The sequence below is a fragment of the Mustela erminea genome, chromosome 17, assembly GCF_009829155.1.
Source record: "Mustela erminea isolate mMusErm1 chromosome 17, mMusErm1.Pri, whole genome shotgun sequence".
Taxonomy (NCBI): Eukaryota; Metazoa; Chordata; class Mammalia; order Carnivora; family Mustelidae; genus Mustela; species Mustela erminea.
Window position 1 is genome coordinate 70,707,023 of NC_045630.1, and position 13,557 is coordinate 70,720,579.

Here is a 13,557-nt window from a genome sequence, read left to right on the forward strand (position 1 = left end):
GTTTCAAGGTTTTTGGTTTTGTTTCTTGGCTACAAAAAAATGCAGTGGTGAACATTTTACTACGTACTGTTTGTTTTGTTTTAAAGATTTCATTTATTTATTTGAGAGAGCGAGAGCGAGATGAGAAGGGAGAAGGTCCGAGGGAGAAGCAAACTCCCCGCACAACTGGGAGCCCGAAGCGGGACTCGATTGCGGGACTCGGGGATCACGCCCTGAGCCGAAGGCGGTGGTGCAACCAGCTGAGCCCCCCAGGGGCCCGTATTGCTTTTTAATGCCTGTTTAATTGCTTTCTTGGGATAAATTCCCAGGACAGTTACGGCTACATTGAAGGTGTTCGATGAAAATATCTGTGACTGGGGCGCCTGGGTGGCGAAGCCTCTGCCTTCGGCTCAGGTCACGACGCCGGGGTCCTGGATCGAGCCCCGCCTCGGGCTCCGGCCCCGCCTCGGGCTCCCCGCTCAGCCGAGAGCCTGCCGCTCTCTGCCGCCCGCCTGTCCTCTCTGACCCTCCGCCCGGTAAACACGTGGACTCCGGGGCTGCAGGCGGGCCCCGCCCAGGCGCTTCCCGTTTTGCAAACGAGGCTCCACTCTGGGAGCGGAGACGAGCGCGGCCGGCGCAGTCGCGGCGTCGGGCGGAGGAGGGCGCCCCCTGCGGGCTGGAGGACCAAGTCGCTCCCGCCGACCTCCTCCCTCGGGCCGCCCGCGCGCCGTCCCCTGCCCTCTGGCGCCCCCTTCCGGGAGACGCCCGGGCGGCGGCGCCGGCAGCGGGGCGCCCGGCGGGAGGGTCACTTCCGCCCCGCGGGCGGCGGTTTTCCCGCCGCGAGGCCGGTCCCGCCCTTTCTCCCCCGCCTCCCGCCGCCGCCGCGGCACACCCCGCCCGAGCTTCCGGCCGTGCAGGGGTGACGCGCGGCCCCCACAGGTCTGCGGCCTCCGCCGCGCCTCCCCCTGCCGGGCGCCCTTCCGTCGAGTCCCGCGCAGACGCGTCTCCCCGAGGAGATCTTCGAAGGCTCCTCTCCGGGCTGGAGCGGCTCCTTCCCGGGCGCCCCGGGCCGGCCTCCGGGCTGGGGGCGCTCGCGGGGCATCGTGCCGTGGGCGACGCCGTCCGCTCCGGACGCTCAGCGCGCGAGCTGGCCCCACGCCGTCCCCCCGGCCCCGGACGAGGCCCCCGCGCACTGCGGGGCTCCGGGCGCGGCCGCTGAGGGAGGGCGCGGGAGGCCCGCCGCGTGGGTCCCGCCCCGGCCCCGGGGGCACCCGCTGGGAGGTGGGCGTGGCCAGCGAGACGCGCCGCGGGGCGGAGCCGCTTCGGGTCGGGTCCGAGGGATGGCGCGTCCCCGGAGCGGGTCGCGTTCCCCGCAGGGAGCAGGGTCGTGTGACGTCCCCTCAGGCATGCGGTCGGGCGGGGGAGCTGCTGGAGGACCGGAGGGGTCGGGACGCGGGCGGCCGCAGTTAGAGGCGCCCGGGAGGGGCGGGAGGTAGCACCTGCCGGCTGGGCCCGCGCTTGCCGCCGCGGCTCCGCTGGGACCACCGCCGGCCGGCCCTGGATTCGGAGCAGCCTTGCCCCCTCAGCCCAGGTCAGCACTTCGGAGAGCGCGGGAGGTGGGGGCCGGTCCCCGGAAGCAGGGGTGGGCGGCCGGCCTGTTCGGGGAACGCGTGCCCGGCATGGGTGTCCCAGTAGGGTCATTGTGGTCCTCCAGCGGGTTTGCATCTGGCTCCGGGTGGGTCACACCTCCTGAGGTCACTGTGGGGGACTCCATTTGTGTCTTGCACCACGGAGTCCGCATTCTCCTTGATTAATGGTGACCGTTTCGTGGAGAGGAGGGTCTAGGGGCCGAGAGTGCGGCCCGCGGTCTCCGGGGAGGGGCAGGGCCCTGTCCTGCTTGCTTGCAGGGTTTGCAGGGGGGCGGAGGGAGTGCAGGGAGGGCACCTGGGGCACGGTGTGGGAAGGCGGGCAGAGCGAGAGGGAGCACCCATCTTCCCTGGGCTGGCCTGGCCGAGGTGCTGCCCTCCCCCAGCTCCACCTCTGTCCCCAGGGCTCCAGGGATACATCTCTCCTCCAGAGCCGCCTCCTGTCCCCGCCAGGGCCCAGCCGCCGGGATGCACACGCCCATGGAGGGATCCCTCTTCCAGATCATCGCCTGCTACCATCAGTACGCCGCCAGGGAGGGGGATGTGGAGACCCTGTCCTTGGAGGAGCTGAAGGCTCTGCTTATGGACAATGTACCCCACTTCATGGAGAGCCTGGTGGGTGGGGTCTGGGGTCAGGTGGGCATGAAGTGTAGGGTGGGTGGTGGGGCTGGAAGCAGTGGTGAGGGGAGAGGTATGGGGAGCTGTCTCCCAGGAGAATTCCTCCTCAGGGGAGGAGCGGTGAGGGAGTTGGGAGGGCAGGGTCCCTGGCAGAGGGAGGTGGATGTGGCCCAGCTTTATTTCTCCTCCTCCCTCTGCTGAGACTCCCTGCCGGCCCCGTGTAGCCCAGGCGCCGTCAGTCGGTGAGACTTAGTCCCGACTCCAAGCTGCCTATCCCTCTGCTCATCCAGTTTCCGGAGAGAATAGGTCCGAAGTGTGCCGTCTGGCCTCCGCCCCATTCGGTCAGCGATCCTGCCCTTTTAGCCCCAGGCCCCCTCTCCTGCGACTAGTACAAACCTCCCCATCACTGTGCCTGGGTGAGGACAATTTGGGCAGAAGCCAGGTAGGGGAGGAAAGGTAGTGTTTCCTTCTAGCTGCTGTCCAAAGGGCCAGCAGAGGCTCCCGGATCAGCCCAGGAGCTCGGAAACCTGGTCAGGCTGCACATCTCCCCGATCAGGCCCTGTATTATCAGGCGCCTGGGAGGCTGCAAGGCTGGCAGGAATGTCTGGTTTGGTGCCCTCTCCCCTCGGTGTCATGCCTCAGAGGTCTCTGGACCGTCATCTCCAGAGGACTTCAGGTCTGGGCCCTGACTGGAGGCCACCACCTTCCAGAAGGAGCACTGCCTCCTTAGCGTGTTCCCTTACCTACCTCTGGGAAACATCAGAGGAGGGTCTTGCCCTGGGTTTATTGGAGTGTCACAGAGGGGATTAGGGAAACTTTCTTTCCAGAGCCATCTACCTATACCGTGGGGCTGGGCAAGGACGGCCAGACCGTCTCACCTGGAGCTCACAGCCCTGCCCAGGGACCAGGGCCCTCAGGGACAGACAGAAGCACAGGGCACGGGGCAGACAGACAGCAGCCTGGGCCTGAGGTGGTGGGGGCGCTGAGCTGAGGGAGAGCCCGCCCATGCAGGAAGCCCCAGGGGCTCAGTTCAACCAGTTTAGCAGGGAGATAAGATTAGGTGAGTTAGATGGTGGTGGGTGGTGGTGGTGGTGGGGGGTAGACATGCACACCTGCCCACGGGGATAGGGCCCCCCTCCAGACCCCCCCAGCAACAACTTCCTTCCCCAGAGGTTTCCAGAGGACTCCACTCTGGGTCCCCACACCCACCGGCCAAATCCTGCCGGAACCAGCTCTGAGGCCCTGCCTGGGGCTCCTTCTCCTCCCTGGGCTGCCTGCTGAACCCCGCCTTCCTTCCAGCTGTCCCTTCCATCCCAAGTGCTTTTGCTCCTCCCCTCTAGCATTCCTGACCCTCAGCCCTCCGGCCTGCCCGCTCTGGGACGTGCTGGCCAGCCCCAGGGCCCAGGACTTATTCTTTCCCTCATGCAGCACTTTCCGCAGGCGACGCAGGCTTAGTGTCATAAACAGTTCCTGGGCAGATGCCACAGTGTGCAGACATCTGATCCCCCTCCTTGGTTTCCCTGCAATAGTCCTGGAGATGCCAGACATGAGGGGCAGGTGGGCCGTGCCCTGGGGAGCTCCCTGTGTGCAGGAGGGGGCACTGCCTTCCATCCTGAAGCCGCTGGGCCAGGCTATCGCTGCTGGACAGCTCCAGGGGAGCTGGGAAGATAGGCTTAAGCAGCCACCAATGGTGGTCCCGGGCGTCAGGAGGCCCGAGGCCACTCAGCACAGCTCAGCAATGGCCAAGCAGCGGGCCAGTGGTCCCCAGGCTCCACGGTCCGCCCACACAGCCCTGCGTGGAGCCTGCAGAGGCCCCTGTCCCCTCTTCTCCTTGGAGTCTGATGCTGCCCCACATGCTTTCCTGGCCTCCGCCTGAGTGGGATGGGGTGGGGTGTGGGGACGCTGGGCCCTGCAGGGTGGTGGAGGCACGGCCAATGGCTGTGGGGCGGGTGGGGGGCAGTGCCAGGCAGGCATTGACCTCCGTGCCCCTCCACAGGGCCGGAAGGAGCCCTACTACCTCTCGGAGTTGTTCCGGGCTGCAGACAAGAACAAGGACAAGCAGATCAGCTTCGACGAGTTCCTGTTCGTCCTGGGCCGGCTGCTGACGGACTACCACCTGCTGTACCACCGGCGGCTGTGCGCCTGCTACTGCGCCCAGCACAGCCTGCACTAGATAGAGATGCTTGGACCTGCCCAGCCTGCACTAGATAGAGAGGCGCCAGCCCAGACGGCACTAGGTAGAGACGCACCCATCTGCCTAGCCTGCACTGATAGAGATGCGCCCGCCCGCCCAGCCCGCAGGTGCTGCCCAGGAGTTGGAGCCAGAGCCACTGCAGAGCTTTGCCCCACTTGTTGGCATGTGCCAGAACGGGCACTCCGCTGTGCACACGTGTGTGCGATGCACAGCTGTGAGGGAAGAGAATAAAGCATCCCACAAACATGCTGGGAATTCCTTGGTCATAGTTCTGGGTATCTGCTGTGGGTCCAGAGAGATCGGCTGCTCCCTTGGGGGTCATCGCCTCCAGCTCCTGCCTGAGCGGGGAGACACAGCCCCCGGCCTCCAGAGCTCCAGTCTGAGTCTGGGGGGACTCTCTTCTCTCGGGGAACCGGCTGTCTGACAGGCCTCACTGGTACTGTTCTGACCTCTCATACACAATGGGACAGGAGTCAGGAGGGCAAAGGCACACTGTACAAAGACCCTCTGGGAGGGTCTCGGAGTCAGGGTAGGATGGGTGCAAAGGAGGAGTGGCGTGGGCCTGCGAAGGTGCCAGGCAGGACCGGAGGAGGATGTGGGTAATTGGCATGGGCTGGGTGGCGTCGGAGATTGTGAGGTGGGTTTTGAACGTGCTGAGTCAGGGACAGGGACTAGGGCAAAGGGCAACATGCCAGCCTGTATTGTGAAGAGACATGAGTGGAACCTAGGCTACTGTCAATCAGGGAAGTCTTCCCGGAGGAGAGAAGGGTTGGGTCTGGGTTTTACTAATAAAGGCTGATGTGGGCATTATTCCACTCGGGGCTATTATGACTCACCAAGTCCTCCTATGGTCTCTGACCCCTCCCAGCAGGGACCTGCCCCTGCCCATCTTTCTGTTTATTTTTCTCTCCCTGGGCATCCAGGAATCTGATGCAAAAATCTCTCTGGGTCAGTCTGCTCTGCCTCTAGGCCCTGGGCAGGTTTCTTCTCAGAGGGTGGTCTGGGAATCCCTGTGCTGAGTACTGTGACATCAATGAGGAGTTTTCCAAGAATGATGGGCCGTCACCATTGCCCCTGTGCCCGATACGGGGGGTGGGTGTCATTTACAGGACGTGGTTGGGTTCCCTCCCTCAGCTGGGTCTGTGTGCCACAGCAGGGCGGTGCTCTGTGGGCTGAACCGGGGCCTTTGTTTCTGGCCAGTCAAGCTCTGAAGCACCGTGTTGCCCCACGGCTCCCAGGCCGGGCCTGCCACTGATCCCCTTTGCACACTTGTTGTCTGCTAGTGCCGACGCTCAGGACTCGGCTGGGCCCAGCTGTCCCCCTCCCAACCTTCCTGCACGCTCCCTTGGGTCTGCACTTCCCCTGGGAGGTGCGTGTCCTGCTGTACCGGGGGTTGGGCCCTGTGCTGCCTCCCATGGGCCTCTGAGTCATGACCAGAGGTGCAGATGGCCGGGTAAGCCAGGCTGCCCCCTTGCCCCAGGCCCAGGGGAAGAGCCTTCTGGCCTGTCTCACCGACGGCTGGGTTCCGCAGACCTCTGCTTGCAAAGGGGTGGCTCAGCCTGGATCTGCCCTTTCCCAGGTGGGGGCAGGGGTTTCTACACCCGCTCTAACCCTGTGTCCTCGGGGTGGGGGCGGGGTTTCTATACCCGCTCTAACCCTGTCCTCATTTCCTCGGCCTTGGGCACAGGGTTGGTGGCGCTAATTGGGACACATACCCAGGACTGAACTCTTTCCTGTAGGTAGGAACAGCTTCAGTTCCCCCTGGGTTGCCCCATGTCCGTCGGTCTGATTACAGGCTCTACCTTTTCCCCTGAAGCGCTTACCCAATTCTTGATGCCGGCTTCTGCAGGGTCACTCAGCCGGCCCCCTACTCTACCTGGTGGTCCGGGGGAGCTTCTCCGGGGCAACTTTCAGGGTCTTGCTGGTCAGCAAGTTCTACTGTTAAGCACATGATGCTGGGAGGAGGTCATGGCTTCTGTCTGCCTTGGGTCTCCACCACTGGACCTGGGGTTTTGTGTTCTTGATTTCTGGATAAAGAAAACTGTCTCCACTGGGACTGTTCTCAGGGACTAACTTCTAGGGAGACAGCTCTCTTTTTCTCTCTTTATAAAAAATATTTATTTGTCAGAGAGAGGGAGAGAGAGCACAAGCAGGGGGGAGCAGCAGAGGGAGAGGGAGAAGCAGGCTTCCCCGCTGAGCAGGGGGCCCGATGCGGGGCTTGATCTCAAGATGCTGAGATCATGACCCGAGCTGAAAGCAGATGCTTCACTGACTGAATGAGCCAGGTGTCCCAAGGGAGGCATCTCTTGAAGGGTCAGGGGTCTGGGATGACATCATCTACATCAACCTCATCCTCACCCCAACAAGACAGGTCAGCATGAGCCCCAACCCAAGCTCATGAACTAATCCTAAGGAGAGCCTCAGAAAAGCCACTTTGTCGTGTCTCTCTGTGGCCCTCTGTTCCTCGTCTGTAAAATGGGGATTATGATAGTACCTACCTCATGGTTTACAGAGCGTATGAAGTGGGCTGATGTAGGGACAGCACTGTAAGTTTACAACAGTTCCTGGCACATGGTGGAAGCCCAACCAGTGTTATTTTGCTATTACTTGTTCTAATTATTGATTGTTGCTGCTGTTACTGTGTTTGCCAGGCACTGTGCTGGGTCCTGGGGAGACAGAGACGGGAGGTCCAGTCTGGGTCCTTGAGGGCTCATAGTCCGGCTGGACAGTTGCCAGAGGACATGCCCACCCAGCGCTCACTGGCACTGCACTAACCCAAGTACTTGACACATTCTTTGTGGACACTTTTTATCCAAGTATAATACATAAGATAAGTTCACAAACCATCAGTTTATTTTTTTTTAAGATTTTATTTGTTTATTTGATAGAGATTACAAGTAGGCAGAGAGGCAGGCTTTGGGGGGTGGGGAGGGAAGCAGACTCCCTGCTGAGCAGAGAGCCCCGATGTGGGGCTTGATCCCAGGATCCTGGGATCATGACTTGAGCCGAAGGCAGAGGCTTTAACCCACTGAGCCACCCAGGCGCCCCATCATCAATATTTTTCATCTGTTGTTAATCCTTACAATAACATATAAGGAGCTTCCATTTATTTTTCAGGAGGAAGCATTTAAAAAATTAAAAACATTTTTAAAAAAGTACTATTTGTTTTTTGTCAGAGAGAGAGAGAGAACACAAGCAGGCAGAGTGGCAGGCAGAGGCAGAGAGAGAAGCAGGCTCCCCACTGAGCAAGGAGCCTGATGGGGGATTCCATCCCAGGACCCTAGGATCATGACCTGAGCTGAAGGCAGCGGCTTAACCCACTGAGCCACTCAGGCTTCCCAAAAAGTTTTAAATGTTTAATTGTGGCAAAATATGTATAATATAAGACTTACCACCTAAGTGTTCAGTTGTGTTAAGTACGTTCACGTTGTTGTGCAACCAATCTCCAGAGCGCTTTCATCTTGCAACTGAAACCCTAGAGGCACTAAGTCTCTCCATTATCCCTCCTTCAGGCCCTAACACCCACCATTCTACTCTCTGTCTCTACGAATTTGCTACCCTAGGGATGTCCTGTAAGTGGCATTAAAGCATACTTGTCTTTTTGTGATGGATCTCTTTCATGTAGCGTGATGGCCTCAAGGTTCATCCGTGTTGTAGCAAGTGTCCGAGCTTCCTTCCTCTTTGAGGCCAATAATATTCCATTATGTGAATATGCCGCGTTTCGTTTATTCCTTCATCCTTGGATGGACACTTGGTTGGTTTCTCCATTTCAGCTTCTGTGAATAATGCTGCTGTGAACACGGATGTATGAATATCTCTTTGAGGCCCTGCTGTCAGTTATTGTGGATGTAGACTCAGAAGGTGAATCGCACGAGTCTGAGGTGATATCTCATTGTGGTTTTGATTTTATTTCCTTAATGATTAGAGATGTGGAGCATCTTTTCATGTACTTATTTGCAGGTCTTCTTTGGAGAAATGTCTATTCAAGTCCTTTTTCAATGGGGGTAATTTTGTGGTTGAGTCGTAGGTGTTCTTTATATGTTCTGGGTACTAACCCATTATCAGATGTATGATTTATAAATATCTTCTCCCATTCTGTAGGTTGCAGGGAGACTCTATTTTTTATCTCTTTCTAATGATTGTGATAACTAAGGCACAGAGAGGGTAATTGGCCCAAAGTCATACAGCTATAAAGTTAATGATGCAATGAAGCCTGAAGGGCTGTGGAAACGGGAGAGGGAAGCTAATCCCATCTACTTCCTCCCAGGAGGCGATGATGGCACCGGGTCATTACCTGCTGAATGCAGGAAGGAAGAGAGGAGAGCTTTCTTGGCAGAGTCATGTTCTTGTTGGGTCATTTTCTGGCTCATGATGCTTGGTGCCCTGACACATGTGCACTGGGAAGCTCTGGGTGAACTGCCTCACCTTCCCGGGTGTCAGCCTCCCTGGCTGCAGATTGGGTGGGTTCTGTGCACTACCTTCCTGATAGGCATGTTCTGAGGCTCTCTGTGCTTTGTAACGAAGAAAGATGCACCACAGACTTGAGCGCGGGAAACCAGTCAATCTGAGTGGCATCTTGTTGGGGGACTTGTTCCTCATGAAATCCTGGGGGAATTGGCCACCTCCTCTTCTTCCCTTGGACACAGAGTGCTTTTGACTTCTCCAAAGAACCCCTTCCCCCCAGCTGATCCCCACAGACTTGGGTTCCTCTTCAGCCCAGGCTTCTGGGGTCAGAGGCCCACAATCACCCCAGGGAGGGCTCAAGGGTCCCTGCCATGTTTATGCAGCAACTCAGTGCCTCCCACATGCACAGGGACCCCAACCCAGCCTCTGTGTCCCGGGGTACCATGCACTCCCAGCTTCCAGAGCAAGAGAGCTGGGAAGCGGTGTGGGCGGCAGGAGAGCCTGATAGACCAGCACACATCCCATGGAGTCCAACCACACAAACAAAAGCAATTGTAGAAACAGACCAGCTTTCTCTACTAAAATCCAGCAGCTAGTACAAGTCTTCTTAACCTTTTAGGGGTCTTTGGACCCTTCCAGGAATCCGACGAAAGCTGTGCAGAAAAGTGCTTATTTACGCAAATACTCAAAATGATGCTATCGGCTCCAGCTCCATTTCAGAGACGACAGCCTTTGGTGCACGGGTTCAGTAGCAGCAACAGTAAGGAGGGCTCAAGAGTGGGCATCCTGGCTGGCCAAGCCAGATGATGCCAATGGCTCTCCAAAGCAGTCTTCCCCGTGGCCTCTTCCTGGTTTCTCCTGCTGGGCACTACTGCCTGGCAGATGCCTTCCTCTTTCCGCTTTTCCTGCTCCCCCACGTCCCATCAGAAATTTTCGCTCTGTGCAGTGATTTCCCCATTCACCTGGTTGGGAAACCAGAGGCTGTGGCAACTTGGGAAGGGAGGGGCTCTCTCCGCGTGTCCCAGAGTCCTGGCAACGGGCCAAAGCCTGGCCTGCTATAAAAAGGAGTGGACACTGAGCCCTGCACATCTTCTGCCGACTCAGTTTCGGGGAGACCTGGTAAGTAAGACTGCTTCAGTCTGCCCCATGCTTTGGGGCTGGGCCCCCACGGGGAGGGCCGGAGGTGGAGCCGAGAAGGGGAGAGAAAGCTCAGGGAGGTCTGGAGCAAGACCCAGAGCTCCCGGAGGATGTCAGTGAGACAGGGATAAAGACAGAGCCGGGTCCTCTGGCACTGTTGGTTGGTTGAGGACGCAGGGAGAGAAGGCAGGCACCGTGTGTGTGTGTGTGTGTGTGTGTGTGTGTGTGTGTACCCTCCCCCTCCCACACCCCTTCCCATCACAGCCACAGCCACAGCCACCCGCTGGGTTTAGTTATTTGAATGGTGCAGGCCAGGACAAGGCCCTTACTTGGGGTACTGAGTCTCCCTTCAGTCTTCACTCTGCTGGGGGCAGAGGCACTGTCCCCATCTTGGGATTCCCAATGTGCTCCCTGTTCCAGGTGGGGCAGACTCTTGGGCACCATGTTGACAGAACTGGAGAGTGCCATGAACTGCCTCATTGACGTTTACCACAAGTACTCCCTGGAGAAGGGGAACTACCACGCTCTCTACAGGGATGACTTGAAGAAATTGTTAGAGACCGAGTGCCCTCGGTTCCTGAAGGTGAGGAGGGGCTGGGTGTGGGCGGGGTTCTCTGGCTGACGAAGTCCCAGGCCCCTGGTCCCCAGGGCCACCCTGTGTAGACATCTCAGCCTAGGCTCTTCCGAGGTCTTCACATTCGGTTACTTTCTCCTTCATCTTGACAGAAAAAGGATGCAGATACCTGGTTCAAAGAGTTGGATATCAATAGTGATGGTGCAATTAACTTCGAGGAGTTCCTCATACTCGTGATAAAAGTGGGCGTGGCCAGCCACGAAGACATTCACCGGGAGTAGCAGAGCCCTGGGCCCTGGGGCTGTCCCTGCCAAAGAATAAAGTCCTTGTTGGTACCTCAGGCCTTGTTTGCTGTCTTGCCTTCTTTATCTTGCCAACTCGGTTTCCAGCGCGGGGAGGGAGGAAAGCCCGGAGAAAGGAAAGCCTCCGTGGTCCTTGCTCCAGCTGGCAAACTCGTCTGGTTTCCTCCCCACCTTCTCCTCAAACTAGTCCCTTCTCTTCCAGTCCCATCACAGGGAGGCTCGGTTCTAGGACCTAAGGGTTTGAAAACACCCAGGACACTGTAGTTGCTGATTTTCCTGCTTGTTCCCAAATGAGAGATGTGGGAACAGAGTGGTGTAGGGAAAACTCACATTGCTTTCTTCCTTTTTTTTGTTTTTTAATTTTTTTTTTTTTTTTTTTTTTTTTTAATTTTAGAGAGAGAGAGAAAGCACACAGTGGGATGGGCGGACGGACGGGAGGAGAGTCTTAAGCACATTCCAGGTGCCGAGTGTGGAGCCCTACGTGGGGCTTGACCTCATGATTTTGAGATCATGACCCGAGCCAAAACCAAGAGTCAGATGCTTGACTGACTGAGTCACCGAGGTGCCCCTCACACTGGGCACTAAAGTTTAGTTTAGAGCAAAATGTCTTATATGTGACTCTCGGGAAGTTAGGGAGATAACTAAGTAGATGTGCAGGTGTGAGGGAGAGAGATGGATTCTGTGTGTGGTGAGCCATAGGTGGGTGTCCAGAGTCCATCATTAAGTAACCCTAACAGCCCCCCAGGTCCCACACTTATAATTTCTCCTCTGAGATTTTGGAAGCTTTCCGTCTCGTTCTGGTTTCAACCACCCAATGTGATGAAATAAGAAAGGCATAGGCATAGGCAAATGACTCAAGTCACAGAAGAGGGCACTGAAATGCTACCCTGGGTGGTGAACCCTCTGCTTATCCATGATCACCTCTGATCTTCACTCTGGTAGAGTGGGAAGGCCAGCGAAGAAAGGGGCACCTCTCACCAGTATCCACCCCCAAGATGAGTTTCCAGGCTATGCCTTGGGAAATTTTCTGTTATGCCCACATAGGTGATGGGGCAGAGGTGCTAGTGATGGAGATGGGGCTTGGGAGCTGTCACCAGAATCTGTAAACCAGAGTTCTTAACTTGGTCTATTGTGCATCTCTGAAACGGAGCTGGAGCTGGAAGCGGATCCCTGTGCATGTGGAGGCACTGAGTTGCTGCGTAAACATGGCAGGGACGCTTGAGCCCTCCCTGGGGTGATTGTGTGCCTCTGATCCCAGAAGCCTGAGATCAACTGTGGGGAAGGGGTTCTTTGGAGAAGTCAGAAGTACTCTGTGCCCAAGGGGAGAAGAGGAGGTGGCCAATTCCCCCAGGATTTCAGGGGGAACAAGTACCCCCTCCCCCAACAAGTTGTCACTCAGATTGACTGGCTTCCAGTGGTCAAGATTACTCACTGTAGATCATTGGGCTTTTTGTTTGTAGTAGACTTTAATCACATAACAGTGCAATCAAGTAGGAAAAGATAATGGCTTAAACCCTTATCCATCAACCAAAGCTTTAGTTACTAGTCAGTTTAAAAAAAAAAATTTTATTTATTTATTTGACAGAGAGAGATCACAAGCAGGCAGAGAGGCAGGCAGAGAGAGAGAGGAGGAAGCAGGCTCCCTGCTGAGCAGAGAGCCCGATGCGGGGCTTGATCCCAGGATCCTGGGACCAGGACCTGAGCTGAAGGCAGAAGCTTTAACCCACTGAGCCACCCAGGCACCCCGCTAGTCAGTTTTAATATCAGCTAACATATTGGAGAAATTTGTTGGCAGCCAAGAAATATTTAAGATTGGGGCCTAAGGAGCCCTTGTTTACTGTTGTTGGTGGGACTGCAAAGTGGTGCAGCCACTGTGGAAAACAGTATGGAGGTTCCTCTAAAATTAAAAAAAAATACTTTATGATCCAGTAATTCCACTACTGAGTAGCTATCCAAAGACAACTGAAACACTAATTCAGAAAGATACATGCACCCCTGTGTTTACTACACCATTATTTAAAATGGCCAAGAAATGGGAGCAGCCCAAGGGTCCACTGACAGATGAACAGGTAAAGAAGACGTGGTCTATATATACAATGGATGACTACTTAGCCATGAAATCAATGTGATCATGACGTTTGCAACAACAGGTATTATGCTGAGTGACGTAAGTCAGACATAGACAAATACCATCCGATTTCATCTAAAAACAAAACAAATGAACAAACAAACAAAAAGCAGAAATAGACCCATAAATACAAAGGGTGAACTGATGGCTGCCAGAGAGGAACAGGGTTGGGGGGTGGACAAAATGGGTAAAGGGGAGTGGGAGAAACAGGCTTCTAGTTACGGAATGAAGAAGTTATCAGAATAAAAGTCACAGCAGAGGGAACATAGTAATGGTACTGGAATAGCAGCATATGGTGACAACTGGTAGCCTCACTTCTTTTTTCTTTTAAGAGATTTTATTTATTTATTTGGGAGAGCGAGTGAGTGTGAGAACGAGCAAACATAAGCAGGGTGAGGGTCAGGGAGAAGCAGGTTCTCTACCGAGCAGGGAGCCTGATGCAGGCTTGATTCCGGGACTTCAGGATCATGACCTGAGCCAAAGGCAGATGCTTCATGACTTGAGCCCCCGAGGAGCCTGAGACAGCTACACTTCTGAGCACAACATAACATGTTGAATCTCCATGTTGTACTTGT

At 56.3% G+C, this 13,557-nt stretch overlaps 2 protein-coding genes across 6 annotated transcripts; both read left to right on the forward strand.

The window, feature by feature from the left end:
- The first annotated feature begins 811 nt into the window (after nucleotides 1-811).
- Nucleotides 812-4,692, forward strand: LOC116576315 (protein S100-A15A-like). 5 transcript variants are annotated; one of them, XM_032318418.1, is made up of 3 exons: nucleotides 812-1,260; nucleotides 2,079-2,240; nucleotides 4,240-4,692. In XM_032318418.1, exons 2-3 carry the CDS (start codon nucleotides 2,094-2,096, stop codon nucleotides 4,414-4,416), a joined length of 324 nt encoding a protein of 107 aa, XP_032174309.1. In that variant the 5' UTR covers nucleotides 812-1,260; nucleotides 2,079-2,093; the 3' UTR covers nucleotides 4,417-4,692. The 5 variants fall into 5 exon arrangements, with proteins under 5 accessions (XP_032174309.1, XP_032174314.1, XP_032174310.1 ...); XM_032318423.1 differs by having other exon boundaries at nucleotides 813-918; XM_032318419.1 differs by lacking the exon at nucleotides 812-1,260 and adding an exon at nucleotides 1,267-1,570 and having other exon boundaries at nucleotides 2,030-2,240.
- Nucleotides 4,693-9,844: 5,152 nt separating this feature from the next.
- On the forward strand, nucleotides 9,845-10,892 carry S100A8 (S100 calcium binding protein A8). The gene is made up of 3 exons (XM_032318424.1): nucleotides 9,845-9,960; nucleotides 10,399-10,561; nucleotides 10,705-10,892. The coding sequence occupies exons 2-3, from the start codon at nucleotides 10,421-10,423 to the stop codon at nucleotides 10,831-10,833; spliced, it is 270 nt and encodes an 89-aa protein (XP_032174315.1). The 5' UTR covers nucleotides 9,845-9,960; nucleotides 10,399-10,420; the 3' UTR covers nucleotides 10,834-10,892.
- Nucleotides 10,893-13,557: the final 2,665 nt, after the last annotated feature.

Excerpts from the sequence above, each read along its gene's own strand:
- LOC116576315 (XM_032318418.1), top strand. The coding sequence starts at position 2,094 with ATGCACACGCCCATGGAGGGATCCCTCTTCCAGATCATCGCCTGCTAC. Across the intron at positions 2,241-4,239 it reads CCCACTTCATGGAGAGCCTG|GGCCGGAAGGAGCCCTACTA; the intron begins GTGGGTGGGGTC and ends GCCCCTCCACAG.
- S100A8 (XM_032318424.1), top strand. The coding sequence starts at position 10,421 with ATGTTGACAGAACTGGAGAGTGCCATGAACTGCCTCATTGACGTTTAC. Across the intron at positions 10,562-10,704 it reads AGTGCCCTCGGTTCCTGAAG|AAAAAGGATGCAGATACCTG; the intron begins GTGAGGAGGGGC and ends TCATCTTGACAG.